Source organism: Piliocolobus tephrosceles, chromosome 8 (assembly GCF_002776525.5).
Source record: "Piliocolobus tephrosceles isolate RC106 chromosome 8, ASM277652v3, whole genome shotgun sequence".
Taxonomy (NCBI): domain Eukaryota; kingdom Metazoa; phylum Chordata; class Mammalia; order Primates; family Cercopithecidae; genus Piliocolobus; species Piliocolobus tephrosceles.
The window spans coordinates 65,518,403-65,541,106 of NC_045441.1; the positions used below are offsets into that span (position 1 = coordinate 65,518,403).

At 36.2% G+C, this 22,704-nt stretch overlaps 1 protein-coding gene across 1 annotated transcript in view; it reads left to right on the forward strand.

Annotated features, from left to right (window-relative positions):
- The window catches only part of AGMO (alkylglycerol monooxygenase), a 355,080-nt gene that overhangs the window by 101,507 nt on the left and 230,869 nt on the right, over positions 1–22,704 (forward strand). The window contains exon 4 of the mRNA XM_023216020.1: positions 22,332–22,435. Within this exon, the coding sequence (XP_023071788.1) occupies positions 22,332–22,435 (104 nt within the window). The remainder of the gene's footprint in view (positions 1–22,331; positions 22,436–22,704) is intronic.

Consider the following 22,704-nt stretch of genomic DNA (forward strand, 5'->3'; position numbering starts at 1 on the left):
TCAGAATCATATGGTAACTGTTTTACTTATTGAAGAACTGGGAAACTGTTTTCCAAAGCAGCTGCACCATTTTACATACACACCAGCAATGTATCAGTATTCTAACTTCTCCATATCCTCACTAACATTTAATATTGTTCATCTTTTTTATTATAGCCATCTTATAGATGCTAAGTGGTATATAATTGTGGTTTTGATTTGCATTTTCCTAATAACTAATGACATTATGCATTTTTATGTGCTTACTGAACATCTGTATATCTTCTTTGGATAAATTTCTATTGAAATACATTGCCCATTTAAAAATCAGACTGTGTGTTTTTCTATTTTCAGTTGTAAGAGTTCTTTATATATTCCAAATACTAGGCCTTTATCGCGTATTTTATTTGTAAACATTTCTTCCTTTCTGTGGATGGTCTTTTCAATTTTTTGATAGTATTATTTAATATACAAAAATTTTTTAAATTCGATGAAGTGTAATATATCTATATATTTTTTCTCTTTGCTTGGGCTTCTGGTGTCATATCCAGGAGACCATTGCCTAATCCAATGTCATGAACATATACATTATATTTTCCTTTAAGAGTTATATAGTTTTATCTCTTGTTAAAGCAATCTAAATATGGCCTGAGAAGGACTCTGTACTTGTATATTTGAGTCCTTGTAGGTGAACTGCAACCTAGCTTAACAGACAGACAAGATCGAAAACCTAACTTAGGAGTATGCACCTCTAGCAATAGCTGTGTTTTGGCCAATCCCAACAGCTGTCGTTCAACCATTCATACACTGCTGGGTGTTCAAACCGTGTTCAAATAAGTAAGGCAAATGCCAACCTGTAACCAACTCAGATGTTCTTTACCTTCCTTCCCATTTCTGTACGTCAGTTCCCATTTTTTTGTCCATAAATCTTCCGCTGTGTTGGAGTCTCTGTGAATCAGCTGTGATTCTGGGGACTTCCCAATTTGCGAATCATTCTTAACTCAATTAAACTCCTTTAAATTTAATTCTGACGAAATTTTTCTTTTATCACTCTTAGGTCTTTGACCTATTTTGAGTTAAATTTTGTGTAGGATAAGCAGTGTTTTACAAATAGAGGGGTCACGGAAAACACTTACTAATTCTGATGGAAAGGACACCTGGGGAATTTGCTCGTCCACCAAAAGAATAGAGTGAACAAGCCCCCACCTAGACCCTGAATCTGCTGCTGGTGCCTTCATCTTAGAATTCCCAGCCTCAAGAGCTGTGAGTAATACATTTCCATTGTTTATAATATTTCCAGTTTAAAGTATTTTGTTATAGCAGCCAAATAGTCTGAGACACTCTCTATTAACTGGTGTTTATAATTACCCAGAATTCATCACCAATTGTATAAAGATTGGAATCATTTTACTTTCTTAAAATATAGGCAAAAATTATAAGCATTTTCTTTGAGTCTTAGATTTTCCTTTACACTGAAAATAATTTTATATCACATCAGGTTTCATTTCCATTGACAAATATGTATCTGTATAGCTCTCTCTATAAAATCGATTGCTTCCCTTAATGAACGGGCTACAGAAACCCAGCTAAAATTCTGGATGAAAGAGATGAAAGGATGGAATATAAACATCTTCTGCTATTTTTTTTTTATTTTCATATAGTAAAATGTGACAATAGGCAATTTTTCTAACATATTTACCTTCATTTTTCATGGATGTAAAACAATATTATTAAATAATTAACAACAGCACAATCTATTGAAGCTTTTTCTTTGCTTCAGTTCTAGTTTCATTTTTACCCCATTCAAAGTATTGCCTAAAATTATTTAATTTTCTTATTAATATTCATGTTTGGATTTCTATGTCTTTCAAATGTAAGAAACTTGCCTACTGAGTTGGTTTTATTAAAGGAGAGTGAATAAGTCAGCAATAGGCCTTTCAGTAAAACCAAAGGAAGTTATATACATTCATGAGCATTTTTTTCTGCGAGCACATTTTGTTGCTCAATTGTAGAAGCCAAGAGCTTTATGCATCCAGAATAATATCAGACATGTTGTGTGTGTATGTATGTGTGTGATTGCGAATAGACAAACCAGATTCATGACACTATTTGTGTAAATATTTCTCTGAACTACAAAGATAGTCTTGGTCTTTTCTTTCTACATAAAAATATTTGAACAAGTATTTGTGGTAAAATTTTCAGAACACTAGCATAAATATGTTAAGGAAAAATTAATATTTTCAGTAAATTTAATTAACTGAAATATAATTTTTTTTTTTTTGAGACAAAGTCTTGCTCTGTTGCCCTGGGTGGAGTGCAGTGGCGCGATCTTGGCTCACTGCAAGCTCTGCCTCCCGGGTTCACGCCATTCTTCCGCCTCAGCTTCCCAAGTAGCTGGGACTACAGGCTCCTGCCACCACGCCTGGCTAATTTTGTGTATTTTTAGTACAGACGGGGTTTCACCGTGTTAGTGAGGATGGTCTTGATCTCCTGACCTTGTGATACACTCGCCTCGGCCTCCCAAACCGCTGGGATTACAGACATGAGCCACCATGCCCGGCCCTGAAATAGAAATTAAAAATGTTTAGTTGATGCAATCAATCACATTTGTAATACTTTACTAAAAATTTACTAAGGGTTTTAAATAACCAAGTTGCATGATTATGTAAGTTAAATTAAAAAAAAAAGCGTTGAACATAAATTCATTTTAAGTGACTGTATATTACCACTAATTGTTGTTAAATTTGAAAAGAGGTGTTCTTAAAATGTGGTTTAAGTGGTGCCTCTTTATTTAAAACAAGTGATGTTCAAATCCTATTTTTCCTTTTTAAGTGGGACATTATTAAGTTGTTCATATTTTGTAGACTTTCACTTTACTCATTAGTAATGGTTCCGAAAAATGCACATGACATGATTTTTAAAAAAATAAGTAGTACTTTTAAACCAACATCTACTGGGTTAATATCAATGTCTATGTTCTGAATTGGTTTTAAAAGAAGGTAAACTATAACAGATACACTGCACTGTAATGTGCTGTTAGACAATTCTGCCATGCAAACCTCAGAGAGTGTACTTACGCAAACTTAGATGGCATAGCCACTACACACCTTAGGCTACAAACCGTGTGCAGCATGTTACCATACTGAATAATGCAGGCAATTGTAAGACAATGGCAATTATTTGTATATCTAAACATATGGCTGTATATGTTTATACATGTACAGAGAGAGAGAGAGAGAGAGAGAGAAGCACTCTTAATATGCTAAACTTCAGGCTTGTAGGGTATTACTATTTTAACATTCACACAGAAACTCTGTCCCTTTCTGAGGATTAACTTGGTCAATCAAGTCTCAGCTGTATATTGAACTTCATTATAAATAATGTTTGCACAACTAATCTGGCACTAGTGGTTTACTATTTTCTATTGTTTACCTTTTTGTATGAAGGTGTTGCTCTTCTTTTTCCATCTAAACAACAAACTTTGCATTACTTATCTGTAGGTTCTTTAACATAGAAAGGAGAGGTCAAATACCTGTATCATAACTCCAGAAAGAATGCCAGTTCTGGTGCCAAATAAGTCTGGATTTAAACTCCAGCTCTAATACTTAGTAGCTATGATCTTGAAAAGTCGTTTCTACAATTTCCTCTTTCTTAAAACAGTGACAACAAGAGCTAACATATTGTAAGGATTGGCAGAAATAATCTCAGGTACCTGCCCAGATCTCTACGTATTTTAATTTTTCAATGTATGTTATCTTTTATTTCTCACCTTCAAACCACCTTCAACTCTCCTCACAGCTGACTGCACACATTTTTTCAGTCTTTACTCTTTCTTCCATCTTTTAAAAAATAGTGGATTTATAGTGTTCTTAATTCAAAAGCAAAATTTAAAATTATGGCAGAATTTTGCTTATATTTTCTAAAATCTTGGCAATGGCCTAGGCAAAAACTGAAAAAAAAACACAATTTTTAAAATCAATAGAGAAATCACTCATTGTTTTTAGGGTCAATTTGAACTTTTATGCTTAAAGCTTTTACTTGAAATTGAACGAACATTAATATCTTAGTCCCTTTGCACTGCTACAATAAAATTCCGTAAACCAAGTGACTAATAAACATTAAAACTTTATTTTACAGTTCTAGAGTCTAGGAAGTCCAAGATCAAGGTGTCAGCAGATTAGGTGTCTAGTAAGGGCCCACTTCCTGGTCCATAGATGAACATCTTTTCGTTGTAAACTCATATGACAGAAGGGGTGCGGGATCTCTTTGGAGTCTCTTTTAGAAGGTCACTAACCCTATTCCCTAAGCTTCTAATTATCTTCCAAATAGCTTTGCAAAGGGCATCACCTCCAAAATGTCCCATCTGCAAATACAATCACCTCTAGATAAGGATTTCAACATATGAGTTTTGGAGGGACACAAACATTCAGACCATAGCAGTCCATTTCATTGGATGGTTCAAAGGATTAGGTCTGTTGCTTAAAGCACAGAGATGATAAGACCAAGGTCAAATCTCTACACAGTGCATTGTTTTCACTGGGTTTGATGCTTTTGACATTTGTAACATGAAGCAATCAAAAGAATGTTTGTTATCAATCAGAATTCAAATAATCTATAAGAAACAAAACCCCACATTCTATTTCTGCTTGATATTGTGAATATAGGTACACAGTTCTTTATGAAAGATAATACCTTAACTCACTCATAGAAATGAGAATATTGCAGGCTGGGCCCACTGGCTCATGCCTATACTCTCAGCCCTTTGGGAGGCCGTGGTAGGTGGATCACTTGAGGTTAGGCGTTCAAGACCAGCCTGGCCAACATGGTGAAACCCTGTCTCTACTGAAAAAAAATAAAATAAACAAAAATTAGCCAGGCATGGTGGTGCATGTCTGCAGTCCCAGCTACTTGGGAGGCTGAGGCAGGAGAATCACTTGAACCTGGGAGGTGGGGGTTGCAGTGAGCCGAGATCATGCCACTGCACTCTAGCCTGGGTGACAGAGTGAGACTCTATCTTAAAAAAAAAAAAAAAAAATTAAAAAAAAGAAAGAAAGAAATGAGAACATTGCAGACTTTGAATGACTTTGCCATGATTACACAGCTTCTGAATGTCTTGCTTCTATAATAGCACTTTATCCCACTATGGGGTTCAATGGTTCTTAAACACCTGTTTTATGTCAACTTATGTGAATTCCTTTCATTTTACTTACATTGAAAGGGTTCACTCCAATGGCTCTATTCTCCATAGGGGTGGAGGTATAGCTGGAACATGTTATAATGTAGAAATTACTTCTAAAACTCATACTGACAATTGCTGTTTTTAACACAATTGATCACTAAACTCTTACGTCTGGGAAAAAAGGATCAAGATGTCATTAAGTCAATCCATATTCTCCCAGGTTATTATGGGGATGACATTTTAGGAAAAATTTTAATGATAGAGGAAACTTTGACTTTTCAATCTCTTTTAGCATTGGTGAGATAAACAGCACTATTGCTGTTTATCTAACCTTTCAGCTACAATATTCATTTATTTCCTTTCATCTCACCATTTGGTGGTTCAGTGTCCAACTACTAAGAGTTTTGAGCGTTGTGGGGAAGATGTCATTGGGATCACTTATTGCCATTAAAGAACTTCCCTTCTGGATATTGGCTGACAAAGTACGTGATATCCTGCAGAGCAAGAGGATGAGAACATAGATTGCAGTGAGCCTGAACAGTTTGCACTTCCTAGCAGTGACACCAGACATCAATCTTTCCTTAAAGACAGCCCAGAAAGAACACATGAAAATAAAACTCTTTACAAAGAACAAACGAGGCATTATCTAACCGCCAAAAATGCTACCAGAGCAGTTTTCTAATAAGTCTCTCAAGGATAAATATGCACTGGAATTACTCAAATTGCCGTGTTGGTTGTTTAGAAAAACAACTAAAAGCAATCTATTTTTTAAGGTCGATATTTATGAGGTTTGAATTATGTATGGCATAGCATTTGAGAATCATTTAATTTCATCTCAAAGTATGTGTGTGTCTCATGTTTTACATGTGCATATCAGCTGGCCTTACAGAAGAATGAAATTTGGTCACAGTTAATCTGCTTCACATGGTCTGCAGCATCAAATGTGACATCATTGTAGGAAATTATATTATACAACTCTGCAATGCCAGGAGGGCAGGGTTTTTTTTTTTTTTTTTTTTTTTTTTTGGTCATTTATTGATATTTTTAAGTTGATTTATATAATGGCATCTATTTATGATGGACAACGTTTCATACAAGTTGATCACAGGGAAAGAGATAATTACTAGGAGAAATGTACTTGAATCTTTGTTTTCATTTATACCAATTTGTCTTGTTACCTATGAATAGATCTGTGACTGCTCAAATTCACACTGCACTGCAAAGCTTAGAGATCAAGGCAAGCTATCCGTTACTCTTTGTTATCTGACTGTTCTACATGGGCCTTAGGCTTTGACAATATTTTGCTTCATGACCTTTTAGATATTTTGCAATTTAATGGATCTTCATCACATGTACAATAGTTTTGAAAATAACACTTCCTGTCACTAATGATATTATAAGATGTTTTCAACAACTTGTTTTCAAAATGGTATTTAAATACAAAATGGTACTCCGAGGAAATTGTTACTTCTTCAATAATGATTTTTTGTGTTGTATTTGATGGGATAGGATTAAGTCCAGTTTACAGTAGGGCCACACATCTTTGGCGTGGCAGAAGAGAGGCACGGAACAGGTTCATGGAAGCCATGACTGACTTCCTTTAGATTTTAAGAACAGGTGAGGACTACATAGCAACAGAACCACATGAACATCCCTATATGTTTTGACCATTTCTTTCTTCTCTATTTGGGAACTTAAAAATGTCTGGGACATTTTGTGTAGTCATATTCTTTGTTTTATTTTATGTTGGATGTTTCTGAAGAGAAACTATGACTAATAAGAGTAATATATCACATTCATCTTTTCCCAATCTCAAAAGTGTATCAAAAATGATCTATTAAATATCTTCAATTAAGGATAAATTGTACCATGGGATAAGCTTAATTATGAGCAAGTGAAGCAGCCCTAGCAGTGGCATCCTGTAAATGGTGAAGAAATCTATAAATAGCATTCAGGGGGATGGGCTCCAAGTTTGATATTCTAACCCCAGGACCAAAGGAACAGCAATATACCATGTGATAATATTGAATGTACTTTGTTGAAATAGATGAAAATATCCTTTGAGAGCTACCTCATCATTATAGAAATTTAATGTGTCCAATATAGTTTTGAATGTTCTTCATGAACTTTTCCTTTAAAATATCAAATCTTTGATAAAAGACTATCTTACACATTATTATTGACCTGCATCAATACTGATGTTTTCCATGTTACCTTTGCCTTTTCACATTTCTCTTCATAGTTTTCTCAAATATACAATTGTTTGTTAGTAATAAACAAGTTTTAGACATTGTTTGTTACAGTGTATTAGAAGACACTATCACAAGCTGATGTTAAGTATTTAAAAAAATTATTCATTCAAAAATATTGGCTTTTGCCCTGATTATGCACTAAGAACTGCACAAACACACAAAGAGAAGTCAGAAGAATACAATAAAGCTCTGAGATTGAGTGCCGTCTTTGAAATCCTCCCTAGATATCAGCTCTCTGGCCTGGGTGATCAAGATGACGATGATATCATTAAGCAAGAAAGTAAAACAGGGGAAAAGCAGGAAGGCAATGAGATAGATTCAGAGAACAGTATGAACATAATTCCCAAAAGGAAATCAGGTTTAGAGTTCAACAGAGGGCTGCAGATACATACTTGGGAACCATCAACTTTTGGATACGTGCTGATTGAAATCATTGCAGGTGATAGGACAACCATGAAAAACCAGCAGAGTCAGGAGTTGAGAAAAACAAGAGTTGATCTTTTAAAGTCAGATAAGAACAAAGGAAGAAATCACGGAAATGCACCCAGTTGGAGCAGAGATGGAGGAGAACCAGGAGCAAGGAATGTTACTCATGCCAAAGGAAAAGATTTTTCAAAACAGAAGAAGTGGTCAAATGTTTTAGAAAGTTCAAATAGAATGGCATCTAAAGGGTGGCCTTTGGTTTTTGCAAGAAGGCCAATAATTGCTTTGGAAAGATTCAAGTGACATTAACAATGAGCTTAAGAAAGAATGGGAGGTAAGGGAGTAAAAAGTTCATTCTTTTCTCATGCTGGAGATAAAAACAAATTAGGGAATGGGAGGGTCAAGCGAACATGTTTTCCAAAGTGGATTGTTTGGATATAACTGAAATTAGGGAGAAGGAATCACTGTAAAGGGAAAGGAATATTACAAAAAGGAATGATTTTGCTAACAAAAATGCATGTATTTAGCAAACAAAATAGTGTGATTGGGTTATTGATCATTGATATGAACCAATTTTATCTGATTAGTATATGTTTAATTAAGACAAATATACTTGATACTATATAAAGACACAACGGTAGATGCTGTGGAAAAAATGAAGATGAATAAATTAAGTTCCCTCTCATTAAGAAGCTTATGAAATAGTGGTGGATACAAAATAGTAGAGTATTAGTAATGTTAATACTGTCCTCAGGTCTATCTAAGGATAATAAGCATTGCATAACACTTTTGGCTGAAGAGGACTAAAGATAGTTTCTTGAAGAAAATGGCATATGCAATAGTTCTTGAAAGATGAAGAATATTTTGACAGATGGCACAAAGAGAAGGAACCGTGAAAGTGTTGAGAGTGTTCAAAAAGCTCAGAGAATGGTACATGAGAAGGAGGAAGATACAGATTTTTTCAATATAATATTTATGTGTCATAAACTATTACTCTTCTGATTTTAGTTCAGGTATTTGAAAATGTAAAAATCATTCTTAGCTCTCTGGGTGTACAAATCAGGTGGTAGGCAGGGTTTGTTTTATGGTGACAGTTTGCTGATGCCTGCACTAGATTTTGAGTGCCACATGGACAGCACATCTCATACACAGATACCATTCACTGAATACCTGTTATGGTAATGAGGTAATAAGGCATCAATCTAGGGAAGTAGTTATAGAACAGCAAAGGAAGGATGCTGACAATACAGTGGATTGATGAAAACCAATAATGAAATTTTGGTGGGGGTTAGGAGGGGAGTAATTAAAGGTATAATAGTCAAAGTATTGAAACAAGAGAAGTTCCCTTGGCCCCTTGCAGGGCATGTGATGGGGCGTGGCTTGCTTCTTTGGTGCCCTGCTGCTGAAAGCTCTAGGGGGAACATGCAGATGGGCAGGCTGTGCGGCTCCAACCCCATGACAGCATCTAGGGGTGAATCTTCACAGCTCCTGAGGCCCCAATAGGCATGGGCTACCATGTGCTCTTTCAGTTTTGTCATCTATAGGTAGCTTGTGTTTATCAGCTCAATTAGACGCCCTGCCTCATCACAAGGACAGAGGGCTTTCTGTATCCCGGGACTTCCTGCCTTGGTGTACCAGAAGAATTGGAACACAGGTGGACTTGGAGAATGAGTGCATGGTTTTATTGAGTGGAAGTAGCTCTCAGCAGATGGGGAAGCCAGAAGGGAGATGGAGTGGGAAGTTAGTTTTCCCTGGAGTCGGGCCACTCAGCAGCCCAGGCTGCCCTCTGACTTCCCCAGGCAAACTCTGCATCATTCTGCTGGTTGATGGCCTACTTCCTGCTAGCGACTGTTAGTGTGCTCTTACACTGGTGCCTTCCTCTTGACATCCAGCCGCTTGTGTCTTCTTCCACTTGTGTGTTCCTCTTGATGTCCAGCTGCTTGTGTCTCTGCCCACTAGAGTCTCAGGATTTTTATAGGCACAGGATGGGGGTGTGGCAGGTCAAGGTGGTCTTGGGAAATGCAACATTTGGGCATGAAGGCAGGAGTGTCTGTCCTCATCTAGGCCTGTAGGTACAGGCCCCAGGGGTGGAGCCCTTGCCAGGGACCACGCCTTTCCCTTCCCAGCACTTCCCTGCCCTCCTACTGTATCAGTATGAGACCAAAAAACAAAAAGAGCCAGCATGGGCAGAAGGGAATCAACTCAGTTAGTAAATAAATTTGGGTTTGGATGTAATGTCATTCAAGGGTCAAGGTTGGGGAATAAAAGGGGTAGGATATGAGGTTACCTGTACTAGAATAATGGGGGAAATGTTCCTATATAAAACCTTCCATCTCTCAATGTCAAAAGGTCAAAGAATATTACATAAGACCTCTTCCTCCTGTTGTAGCAAGACCTGATAGTCACTGGTATCCCACCTTTAAAACCAGACATACATTCAGATTTAAGGAGTACCATGAAAGGAACAGAGGAAAGAACAAACTAAGTTATCAAAATAACAACATCTATAATTGGTAATAATAGAGTGAGGAACAACCGTTTCTAAATGCACAGACAGAAATCTATCACAGGGTCAGATTGCTTCTTCAAAGACCACTGACAATGCTAATCTATATGACATCATTAGCAAAGGATAGACCAACCTGTTTCAATGAGGGCGTTATTCAGTTCTGATTCAATATGGCACTTTCTTTTCTTTTCTTTTCTTTTTTTTGTTATTGTTGTTTTGTTTTATGGAGATGGAGTCCTGCTCTGTCGCCCAAGTTGGAGTGCAGTGGCGTGATCTCGGCTCACTGCAAGCTCTGTCTCCCAGGTTCACACTGTTCTCCTGCCTCAGCTTCCCAAGTAGCTGGGACTACAGGCACCTGCCACCACACCCAGCTAATTTTTTGTATCTTTTAGTAGAGACCAGGTTTCACCGTGTTAGCCAGGAAGGTCTGGATCTCCTGACCTCGTGATCCTCCCACCTCGGCCTCCCAAAGTGCTGGGATTACAGGCGTGAGCCACCACGCCTGGCCCAATCTGGCACTTTCATTGGACACAGCCTTATTCCTTGCAAATTCAATAACACTGAAAGTTTCTATTCTGAAAGCCACACTCATTTGCTATGAAGTTCTAAAGTTAGTTTCAGAACACCAAGACAAATATTAAGACAAATAGGGAATCCTTATTAGTAGCAAAGAGATCCTGGTAAGATTGTGTTGACAGGGGTAATATGCATCCACTCAGGAGGCTCATTAGGGAGGAATGAAGGGAGATTGCAGTTACTTTCTACCTAGTAATTTCAGTGCTCTTTTTTTTTTTCTACTTTCTTGTCTTTTGCTAACAATTCCTGGTTGTTTCGCTTTCCTTATGTTGGTCTCCTTTCAAAATGGATTCTGTAGCTTGTGGAGACAAATTATATAAAGCATTTTTCCAAATATAATATGGCAGAAGTTCGTTGTGTCTCACCGCAGGCAAGTGTGCTGCACGGGAGGAGTGTCGTAAGAATGCTTGCCAATCCTAGCTAACTCTATTGACATCAAGACGGTTCTCCCATGATTTCTGCCTCCTAATTGTGCTACTCAGGTTATTATGGCTGCCAAATACATGTCATTAAATGCTTTGGAAGATTTCTTGCTTTCAATCTATGCAAAGCATGTGAACTCCTTTTGAATGTATTTAAGCATGATAAAATCCTTAACTGCACCAAAACCAAAGTCATGGTGTTAATGTTAGTGCTGACAACCAGGAACAAAGTGCACCAGAATTTGGTTTCATTAAGTAGATAAATGATTTTCAGGCAACATAAAAACTGTCAAATTCATAATTATTTTATAATGTAGTACTGATAACTTTTATTTCAAAGTATTTTTATCTAATCATGACCACTTTTGCAGAGAAGGACAGTTTTCCTATGTACACGACTGGTTTTCCTTATGTTTGAGAAGTATAGTAATCTCCCTTATTCAAAAACATTTCTTCACTGGTCTGTTACATTTCTGGAAATTCCAGTATTCATACTACTTTAGAATGCTTTGTTTTAAATAACACATAGTCTATTGAGGGAGGAAAAGCTCTTTATGCACGCCATCAAAAATATTATTTAGGATCCCCTAACAAATTACCAGGCACATGACCTACGGCTAAGGAAGTCTAAGTTCGAATCGAGAGATCTAGGTAATTATTTGGTATTGGCTATTATCAGCACACAAATGACTGGCGATGGATACAAATGGGAATGATGGAGCTAAGAGAAAGAGGAGTATAACTTGAAATCAGACTGTCTTATCCATAACATTACTTTCTATTAACCTTAAATATAACTTTGTAATAGATTGGTCAATAAAGTTGAATTTTACACATTTTTTCTTGGTTAGTAGGAAACGACTCCATCTCCTGGGTTGCAAGTATTGCAGAGGCTGGCAACATGTAATAAAGCTCACTCTGCTTTGAATGGTGACTATAATGTGGAGCGCTCTCGGCTCTCACACATAAGCAACACAGTTTCTTTCTCATCTGCCCATAGGTGAAACCATGAGCACCGTACTACACATCTGTAACACCTAAATATGGAAAATAAGATGAAGCTATGAGTGTTTATTATACCTGTTTTTTCTACGTTAGCAAATACTCATAAATACACACAGAGATGCACAATACACACAAAATGTATGTGTGTATATACAAATTACACACTTTTCTCTGTGGCTTTTCTCTGTCTCATTAATTTCTTGAGAAAATATACCTCATTTCTCCTTTCTCTTAACAGATTCACTTTCATTCTTCCCTTTTCTGGTTTCCAAAACATATATATGAGCAATAATCTCCTATGACTGAGTGGTATTCAGGGATCTTGGTTGTAAACTGGCTTTTAGGAATTTGAAACACCTTTTCTCAACGAAATGCATGTTTGTGAGCTTGTGTTCTCAGATCTGCCTGTATAAAGACATATAACTCATCATGAAATGGAAATACTGGTACTTATTGGACATAAGTACCATATTCAATAATATTTTAAGAGGGGACTGTTAGTCCTTACACTTGGGAAGCCCACAGGCATCTCTCTTTGTCTGTTTTTGCAGTGAGATCAGAAACCCTCTCTCACTTGCTCTTTCACTTGCCTAAGGCAGACTAAGGGAAATACACATTTATTTTCAAAATACAGCTGGTTTGGTGTTTTGTGGTTTTGGACAAGGCTCTAGTTTGGAAGGGGTTAGATAAAGTGTGGGGAGAGATTGGAAGCAAGAGACAGGGTCGGTGGGGGAGGGTCTCATCCCAGTTCCTAGCCTGAGCTCCTGGTAAAGTTCAAAATTTCTTGTTCTTGCTCCTTGTTCTGGCATGTTTCACACTGTATTACCCAATTCTTAATATTGGTAGGTAGTAAAGGGAAAGATAAAATCATACATAACTAATATAATTGTGGGTCTTTGGGCCACAAAAATAAAATTAACCTACATTTTGGGAAAAACAAATAGCCAGACTTGGGCTTTTCAAAGCACGGTGACGCTCAGAGGACAAGATTATAAGACCAGAAACTGTTGAAAATAAGTGGGCACTGTAAAAGGACAATGGAAATGGGACTTGCAGCCACTACTGATAAGATATGAGCCCTGTTTTTCTTTCTTTGACATGTTTCGTTAAACACAACTGCCAAAGGCAAGAGGCAGAGAACAAAGTGAAGAATGATTCAAGGTAGCAGAAGGATGGGAGGGAGGGAAAAGCTACAGGATATGTTCTGGATTTTGTTTCTTTCTTTTTTTTTTTTTTTTTTCTTCTTTTGAGACGGAATCTCACTCTGTCACCAGGCTGGAGTGCAGTGGTGCGATCTTGGCTCACTGCAATCTCCGCTTCCTGGGTCCAAGTGGTTATCCTGCCTCAGCCTTCCAAGTAGCTGGGACTACAGGCACATGCCACCGTGCCCAGCTAATTTTTGTATTTCTTAGTAGAGATGGGGTTTCACCATGTTGGCCAGGATGGTCTTGATCTCTTCACCTTGTGATCTGCCCATCTCGGCCTCCCAAAGTGCTGGGATGACGGGCGTAGCTACCGTGGCTGGTCATGTTCTCGATTTTCTATAGACGTCTCTTTGCAGCAGTAATTTTGGAAGGTTGATGATAAGAAAATATGTTACTTTGAGCTATGCTAGTTAGTTACTTTCAGAAACATAGGCACCAGCTTACTAGTTTCCTAGGAAGTGCTTTCCCTATAGAACACAGTCTGTAAGAAACTGAGTGACGAAGATAGACTGATAAATCACTGATATTTGTGGTTATTGCACCACATTCATATGTATTAATAAAAAAAATAGTGAGGATGTATTACAGTTAGTTCACTGAGCAATAGCAAATCCCAGTGAATTAGCACAATGAATACTTATTTTTCATTCACAGCCTTGTTCAGTATGGGTCAGGGGGTACTCTGCTCCATGCTGTCATTGAGAGACCCAGAATCCTTCCACCTGGTATCTTTGCATAGCCTAGGGCTTTAGTGTTCTCTGCTAAATATTCATCATGTTGATTACTGTAGAGAGGAACAGAGAGATGGTGAAGAAGGCACACCAGTTCTTTACCTTGACTCAAAGTAAAACATGTGATTGTCCCTCACACTTCATAATGATGAAACAGTTCCCTAAACCCATCAAGGTGGTAAGGGGCTAGAAAATATAGTCTCTGCAACAAATAAAAAATTATTAATATGTAACAGGAGTAATCATTATGTATGTTATTAAATACTATTGTATCTCCATTTCCTCATCTATAAAGTGGGAACTATAAAAATATATACCTTCTAGTTCAATTCTGGGAAATATATGAGTTAATGCCTGTAAAGTGTTCTAAATATTGCCTACTACATGGTAAGCATTCTTACTTTTATGTTTTTATAATCACTGATATTTATTATTATTACCAATAATATTGTTATCAATATTATTTAGATTTTTAAGCATTTTATTCAAATGACAATAAGCACTACATTATTTCTTGCTTTTGGATTGTATGGAAACAAAAGTTTAGGTTGAAGAGATGATAAATTCTTAAGGTACTTTTTACTTCATACTAAAAATCTATCATCTTATTTTGTTTAAATTTTGAGAGAATATTGTCACACAAATGGAGGCATCTTTTTAAAAATTCTGCATACCAGAACTTAAAAGTTTCCATCTGAACACGAATTAAAAAGAAAACAATGTGTTAAAGTGTGATTACGGGATACAATAAAGGGACGGTATAGTTTTTGTCACAGTTTTAACGCCATCCTAAAGTGACTCCTAAAGACTCATGGAACTTATTCTTGTAGAGAGATTATTTAATGTCTACATGTGGCCAAACATCCGGGCGCGGTGGCTCATGCCTGTAATCCTAACACTCTGGGAGACCGAGGTGGGTGGATCACAAAGTCAGGAGATCGAGACCATTCTGGCTAATACAGTGAAACTGCGTCTCTACTAAAAATACAAGAACAAAAAAAATTAGCCTGGCATGGTGGCGGGCGCCTGTAATCCCAGCTGCTCAGGAGGCTGAGGCAGGAGAATGGCGTGAACCCTGGAGGCAGAGCTTGCAGTGAGCGGAAATTGCACCACTGCACCCATCTGGGCTACAGTGTGAGACTCCGTCTGAAAAAATAAAAAATAAAGTAAAAAATAAAGTAAAACATTTGGTTGCTCCTTCATAAGCCTAGTTTGTATGATGCTGAACATATGGCTATACACAAAATGTGTTGAACAAAAATATGGAGGCTCAGCCAATTTACCAAATTTATTCTAATTGATTTGGTAGTTTTAGATATACTTAGCAATTTGTGTTCTGGTATTAAATGAGCAAGGATAGATTAGAATAATTACAAGACGAAAGTTTCTACTTACTGAATGAATTAGCAATGCCATTTATTTTATCATCACCAACAGTATTTGCTGCTTTAGGAAGTTAATGAAGTTATGATGATAAAATTGATGGCATTTCTAGCTCATTCAATGAATACAGAATAGTGAAAGAAATTAGTTTGTATTTATTGTTATTCATGGGCTGTTATAGTTTTGAGTTAGACTTTAGTTTGGTAGCTTGAGTATGTTACTAATTTTATTTCATTTACTTGGCTCAATTTATTATATTTGTTTATCAACTATGCTTTGCTATTAAGCAAAGACAAAACAGACTTTTAAAGGATTCATTTTTATGGGCATCTCCAAGTTCGAAGGGACGATTGTTTTCAATATAAACTTAAAAACTCAATATTTATATTTAAATATCTTGTTAAAGACAGTTGCTGCAATTCAAGAAATTTAGCATTATCATTTAATAGCATGTGTTGAGCTCTTTAATGCCTTTTACTTATTGGAAATTACCAAAGATGTGCCATGATTGTCCCAGAGAATACTTGGACCCAGTCACCTCCATTTCTGAAGGATTAAAACAAAATCCAAAAGAGGAGAGAGTGTATCAAATAAGTCACTGCTGAGAAAGAGAAAAATGAAAAAAAAAAGTTCTCCTTTAATAAAACTCATTTTTTTTCCATTCTTCCTTTCAATTTTATTTTCATTATTTATAAAATCAAAAGTTTGTATTAAATAATTTCTAGACTCATGCAGCTCGCTATTGTTTGACTCTTTGTCTCCTACAGAATTCATGTTTTAGAAAATCACAAATGCAACAGTGTTAGGAGGTGGGGCTTAATGGGAGGTGTTTAGGTCATGAAAGCTCTACCCTCAAGAAAGCCCCTATAAAAGGGCTTTTGCAAAGGGGTTCACTCTCTTTTGCTTTTCTGTCTTGGGAAAATACAGTGTTCTTCCACTTAGAAGGAATCAGCATTCATGATGCCATCTTCAAAGCATAGAAACTGAACTGTAACCTACCAGTGCCTTGATCTTGAACTTTCACAGGAACTGTGAAAAATAAATTCCTGTTTATTACAAATTCCCCGGCCTCAGGTATTCTATTATAGCAGAACAAAATGGACTAAGGCATAGCTCTTCTATTCTATAGTCATTGTACAGTATGCTAAAAGTTGCATAAAGTGCTTGTAATATGCTTTTAGGTGGTGTCAAATATCACTACCATTTTGCAAATAGGCCTATAATATTTCTTCCTTTATAACTAGGGAGTTTTCCAGATTATGAGTGAAACCAACATCATCATTACAACATTGCCCCAAGACTTCTTGGCCTGCCCACTATTGGGAATTAAATGGCTATCTTTTTTTTTTTTTTTTTTTGAGACGGAGTCTCGCTCTGTCTCCCAGGCTGGAGTGCAGTGGCCGGATCTCAGCTCACCGCAAGCTCCGCCTCCCGGGTTTACGCCATTCTCCTGCCTCAGCCTCCCGAGTAGCTGGGACTACAGGCGCCCACCACCTCGCCTGGCTAGTTTTTTTGTATTTTTTAGTAGAGACGGGGTTTCACCGTGTTAGCCGGGTTAAATGGCTATCTTATATGTCTGTGAAAATTTCTTGTAGATTTGTCTTTTTGTCTTCAATTAACATAAAGGATCACTTCCCTTCATTTCATAGATGACAAGATATGAGAGAACATATTTTTAAGGTGCATTTTAGATATTTAATATATGTAGGAGGGTTCGATTCTGGATATTTAGATATTTCTCATTTTTCTGAAAAATTTCTCAAAAATTTCCTCTGTTTTTTGTTATATACACTGAAAAGCTAAATAAAACTGTTAAGTATATAAATTGGATTTTATGAAAATTAAAACTTTTGTTCTTTATATGACACTATTTAAAAAAGGCTATAGTCTGGAAGAAAATAAATGCAAATCACATATTTAATAAAGGACTTGTATGCAGAAGATACAAAGATGTCTCAAAACTTAAGAAAACAACTCATTTAAAATATGGGCACAAATTTTGAATAGACACTTCAAAAAGAAGATACATAGATGGTAATTAGATACATAGAGCCATTGTCATTACAGCAATGTAAATTAAATTTTCAACGTGATACCACTGCATACCTATTATAATGGCTGTCAAATAAATACAAATAAAATTAATGATGTCAAGTGCTGCCAGAGATGTGGAGCAACTTGGACTCTCACACACTGCTGATGCTAATAATAAAAGGCATAGCCACTTTGGAAAACAATTTGATAGTTTCTTAAGCTAAATGTAGGCATATCGTACAGCTCAATAATCCCACGCCTATGTATTTACCCATGTGAAATAAAAACTCATGTCCACAGAAAACCTCTATAATAACTACTTGATAGAAGTTTTATCTGTCAAAAACTGGAAACAACTGAAATGCTCTTCAACTAGTGAATAGATAAAAACAAAACGAAATTGTGATATAGTCATTCAAGTGGAATACTTATGATAAAAAGGAAAAACTCATATAAACAGCAAAATGGAGGGATCTTTAATGCATTATGCGAAATGAAAAAAGACAACAGACTCAAAAGGCTAAAAATACTGTATGATGTTATTGATAGGATACACTCAAAAAGGCAAAACTAAAAGGAAAGGAAACAAATCATTGGATGCTAGTGACTGAGAATGGGGTGGGGGTAGGAGTGAGGGGTTTTTGACCACTGCATTAATCATCTATTGCTTGTAACCAGTTAGGAGCTTAAAACAAGAAACGTTTATTATCTCCTAGTTTCTGTGGGTTAGAAATTGGGGCATAGTTTAGGTGAATGTCTCTGGTTCAAGTTCTTTCAGGAGGTTGCTGCTAGTCGGTTCAGCTTTTTGCAGACCACAGTGTCATTAGACTGCTCACAGGGAGAAGGATCTGCATCCAAACTCTCTTACATGGTCGTTGGCAGAATTCAGTTCTTCACGGGGCTTGGACTGAGGAGCTTAGTTCCTTGCTGGCTGGTTAGCCCACTTCCCTGACATATGTATTTCTTCAAAGGGAGCTCATAACAAGGTAGCCAGCTTTTTCTTAGAGAGTGTTTGTGTATAAGAGAGGACACCCAAGACACAAGCTACTGTCTTCTTTAAACTTGGTATCAGAAGTGACATGCCATCATCTTTGCTAAATTTCTGTTTACTAGAAGAAAGTCACTAAATTTAGCTCACACTCAAAGATAGGAGATTATAAAAGGCGTGAATAGCGTTGGACAGGAATCACTGGGGGCCATTCTAGAGGCTGTGTTGCCTAGTTAGCCCTCTGGACCTCAGTGATTCATATTTCTCCCACATTCAAAAGACACTCACTTCTTTCCTGCTCCCAAAAGTTTCATTCCACTGCATTATCAGTTCAAAGTCCAGAACTTGAATTATCTGAAACAGGAAACCATCTTGAAGTCTGACTACCACAACCACAAAAAGGCAGTGGGGGAACTCCTTGGGGCAGTAAAATTGTTCTGTATCTAGATTGCAGTAATCATTAAACAACTGCATTTGTTAAAATCTCATAGAACCGAACATTAAAAGAAGATGGATTTTGTTGTATGTAAGTTGCATCTTCATAAAAATATTGAAAAGGAAATTCAAAAGTACAACACAGACCACACACACACACTACATAAAATGTTGACCAAATGAATGAAAATGTTGGCCAATATATTAATAAAATATACAGAATTACATTTGGCACTAGAAAGCAGCATAATCATTTCTAATTATATCATTGAAAAATTATAATAACATGCATGTATTAATATAATCTATAATTTGCTTATAGAAAAAGAAAAATATTACTGAACAGAATGTATAATTATATGAAGTCTTTCACAGAGAGAAGCTTATTCTCAATAATATCTTTTTCTCCTCCTTAATATTTGTTTTCACTTCTTAAAACAGATAATTCATCAATTCAAGTATTAGGAAAGATGATCATATAAATGCACTGTTAAGTGTTTCTCATTTTGTTCACAAAAGAACTACTGGAATAACTTTCCATAAAATGCATTTTTATAATGGCTTTTGTGAAAATAATTTACCTCCAATAAGCTGAATATAGACCATGAAACAAATTCACTATTCCTTGTTTTTTTTACCAATTCTGAAAATAAGGTGAGGCAGTAGGATCCTGTTACTGTGCCCTGTTTGTACAGCTGTACCTCATTGAATGAGGCTTGTGTTACACACAGTTTGTGATAGGAAGTAAATGCTTTTGAAACAACTAAAGAGATAGATCTTTAACCTCCACCTTTGTGGATTCTCTGTTTCACCGTTTAGCTTCTGCAGAGGATACGAGGAAGTGGCTCCCAATATATATTATGACTCTCTAATGGAACCTCATCTGATTAGCTCATCCTCTTGTTAACTCATTTTGTGGATGCATTAGAATGATTTTTTTAAAAAAAATCCTGACAGGTCAAAAACTAGACAATGTATTGATTTTTAATGAAGGTTTATAAGTCACAAGTTATAAAATGTTCAGCCGTGTGTATGTTCTAAAGAGAAAATGGTGTTTAGATTACTTCAAGATCTCTATCTGTAAGTGGTTTTTAAACTTTAGGGGATTCATCAAATTTATTACCTCTTAATCAACTTTCACTTAACATCTGAAGATACAAAGTGCCACAAGGGTCTTTGTATATTTCTTAGGTACAGCCATTAGGCTTATCAATAAACCAGATAATTTGGTTCTATGTTATTTCAAAGATTATAACTGGATATTTTTAGAAGTCATTATGGTGAAGTAGTTCTCTTTTGTGTAAGAATAATTTCCTTAATGCTAGCAGAGAAATACAATGTCATTCCTACAAATGATTATAATAATCCTACAAATGATCCCAACCAATTGGGATCTAAGTTGTGTATCTGTTGATGGTTGATGACAATACATGTTCCACTGAAAAATATATGACTTTAATAAAAATGGCATTTGTAATCTGTTCATAATAAGATTAACCGTAATTCTGTTTTTAATATTCCTTATTATACAGAATTAAGTCCTTCTTATATCTATAAGCTATCATTTGTTTACTAAGACTTTTGTTTAACAATTTTGTTTGGTAATTCTCTACACAGACTGTTCAGAGAACTTTCATTTTGAAAGCAATGGCCAAAATTTACCCAGATTGAATATATATACATATATATACATATGATCATGATTTTCATAAAAAATTCTAAAATTATTCTCTTATGTACCATGTATTTTTTTTTTTTTTTTTGAGACGGAGTCTCGGTCTGTCGCCCGGGCTGGAGTGCAGTGGCCGGATCTCAGCTCACTGAAAGCTCCGCCTCCCGGGTTCACGCCATTCTCCTGCCTCAGCCTCCCGTGTAGCTGGGACTACAGGCGCCCGCCACCTCGCCCAGCTAGTTTTTTGTATTTTTTTTCAGTAGAGACGGGGTTTCACCCGGTTAGCCAGGATGGTCTCGATCTCCTGACCTCGTGATCCGCCCGTCTCGGCCTCCCAAAGTGCTGGGATTACAGGCTTGAGCCACTGCGCCCGGCCATGTACCATGCATTTTAACTGTCAGTATACGGTAAATGCAAAGACAATTAACTTGATATTTCCAGTTCTAGGTTCACTGTTTAGTTCCTATACATCCAAGCCTCAAAGATTTAATTTCTAATCTATACTGGCAAGAATATGATGATCAGGTCACATAGCTAATTCCATTTCGTGGATTTATAGCAAAAGACTAAACATAAGTTACTTTAGCTAAGAACATATTTTTTTAAACTGAACAGAGTATAATGTGACATTTTGATCTCTGATTTTGTTAGGAAATGAAAAATGGCAACACAGTTTAGAAATATGGGCAGAATAAAAAAACGACTCATACTATTCTGTGTCAGCTACTTAAGGGATCAACGCAGTGTCATATTGGTTGTAAAATTTTTTTTAAAAAGCCACTCTTCTTTGGAGTCTGTATGAATTCCAAGACAGTATGAGAGCAATCTGTACAGTGCTTGATGAAAATAAACAACAATCATTTTTTTTTTTTTTATGAACACAAATCAAACTGTGTGGGAAAATTTAGAAATGGTTTAGTATTTTGGTAAGGTATGGGAAAACCATAGGTAACTGTTAGCTAATATATTCTTATAAATAAAAGAATACCTGAGACCTTAGTGCAAAATACTACTATGCTATGCTTTGCTTCTTATTCCAACAGATTTTGAGACTTCTCAGAAAGCCATGAGGAAACAATTTCATTAATATTTTATTCCAAAATTTCCATACCAATTTCTCCCATCAGATCATTTTTCTTTAGTTAGAAACATGTTATCACATGCTAAAAAATCATCACTATCCATTGAGCGTATTGTCACAACATTACCAGCTAGCTTTTATAATCTGTCATATTATAATATGTTAGCAAAGTGTAAATTTTGGAATTAATGTCAGCTTGTTGGAGGCATTTAATTATAACATATAAACTATATGTATTTATTGGCTATGCTTTCATTTGTATTTATTTACAATGCATACAGTCTTTGGTTCCAAAAATTATTTCAGGCAGCATATTTTAATTATAATTATATGGGCCAGCTTTTACAGAGATGTTCCAGATTTTTATTCCTCACTCAACAGAGCAGCATGCATAACTGAAAATGGAAGTTGCTTTGTTCTTATTCTCATGGCTCATTGCAAATTATGTGTTTTGCAGAAGTTAATATTATGTGGGCTGGACACCAAACACATCATAGTTCTGAAGACTATAACTTATCCACAGCACTGAGACAGTCTGTCCTCCAGTTATATACTTCCTGGGTAAGTTGTATAAAATGGAATAAACATGGTACTCTAATTTGTTTTTAAGTCTCAGCTATTTCTATTTCCTCAAAAACAACAACAAAAAAAAACAAAACAAAAAAACAGGAAAAAAAAAACTAATACGAAGTGTTTTACTAAAATGCTTCTTTCTTCTCTGTAAGGCCAGAGGCTAAAATCTTTCTTTTCCTTCTGTGAGGCCAGACACACATGAAGCAAATGCTATTTATCAATAGAAGTATTTTATTTGACCCAGAAACTCAACTTAA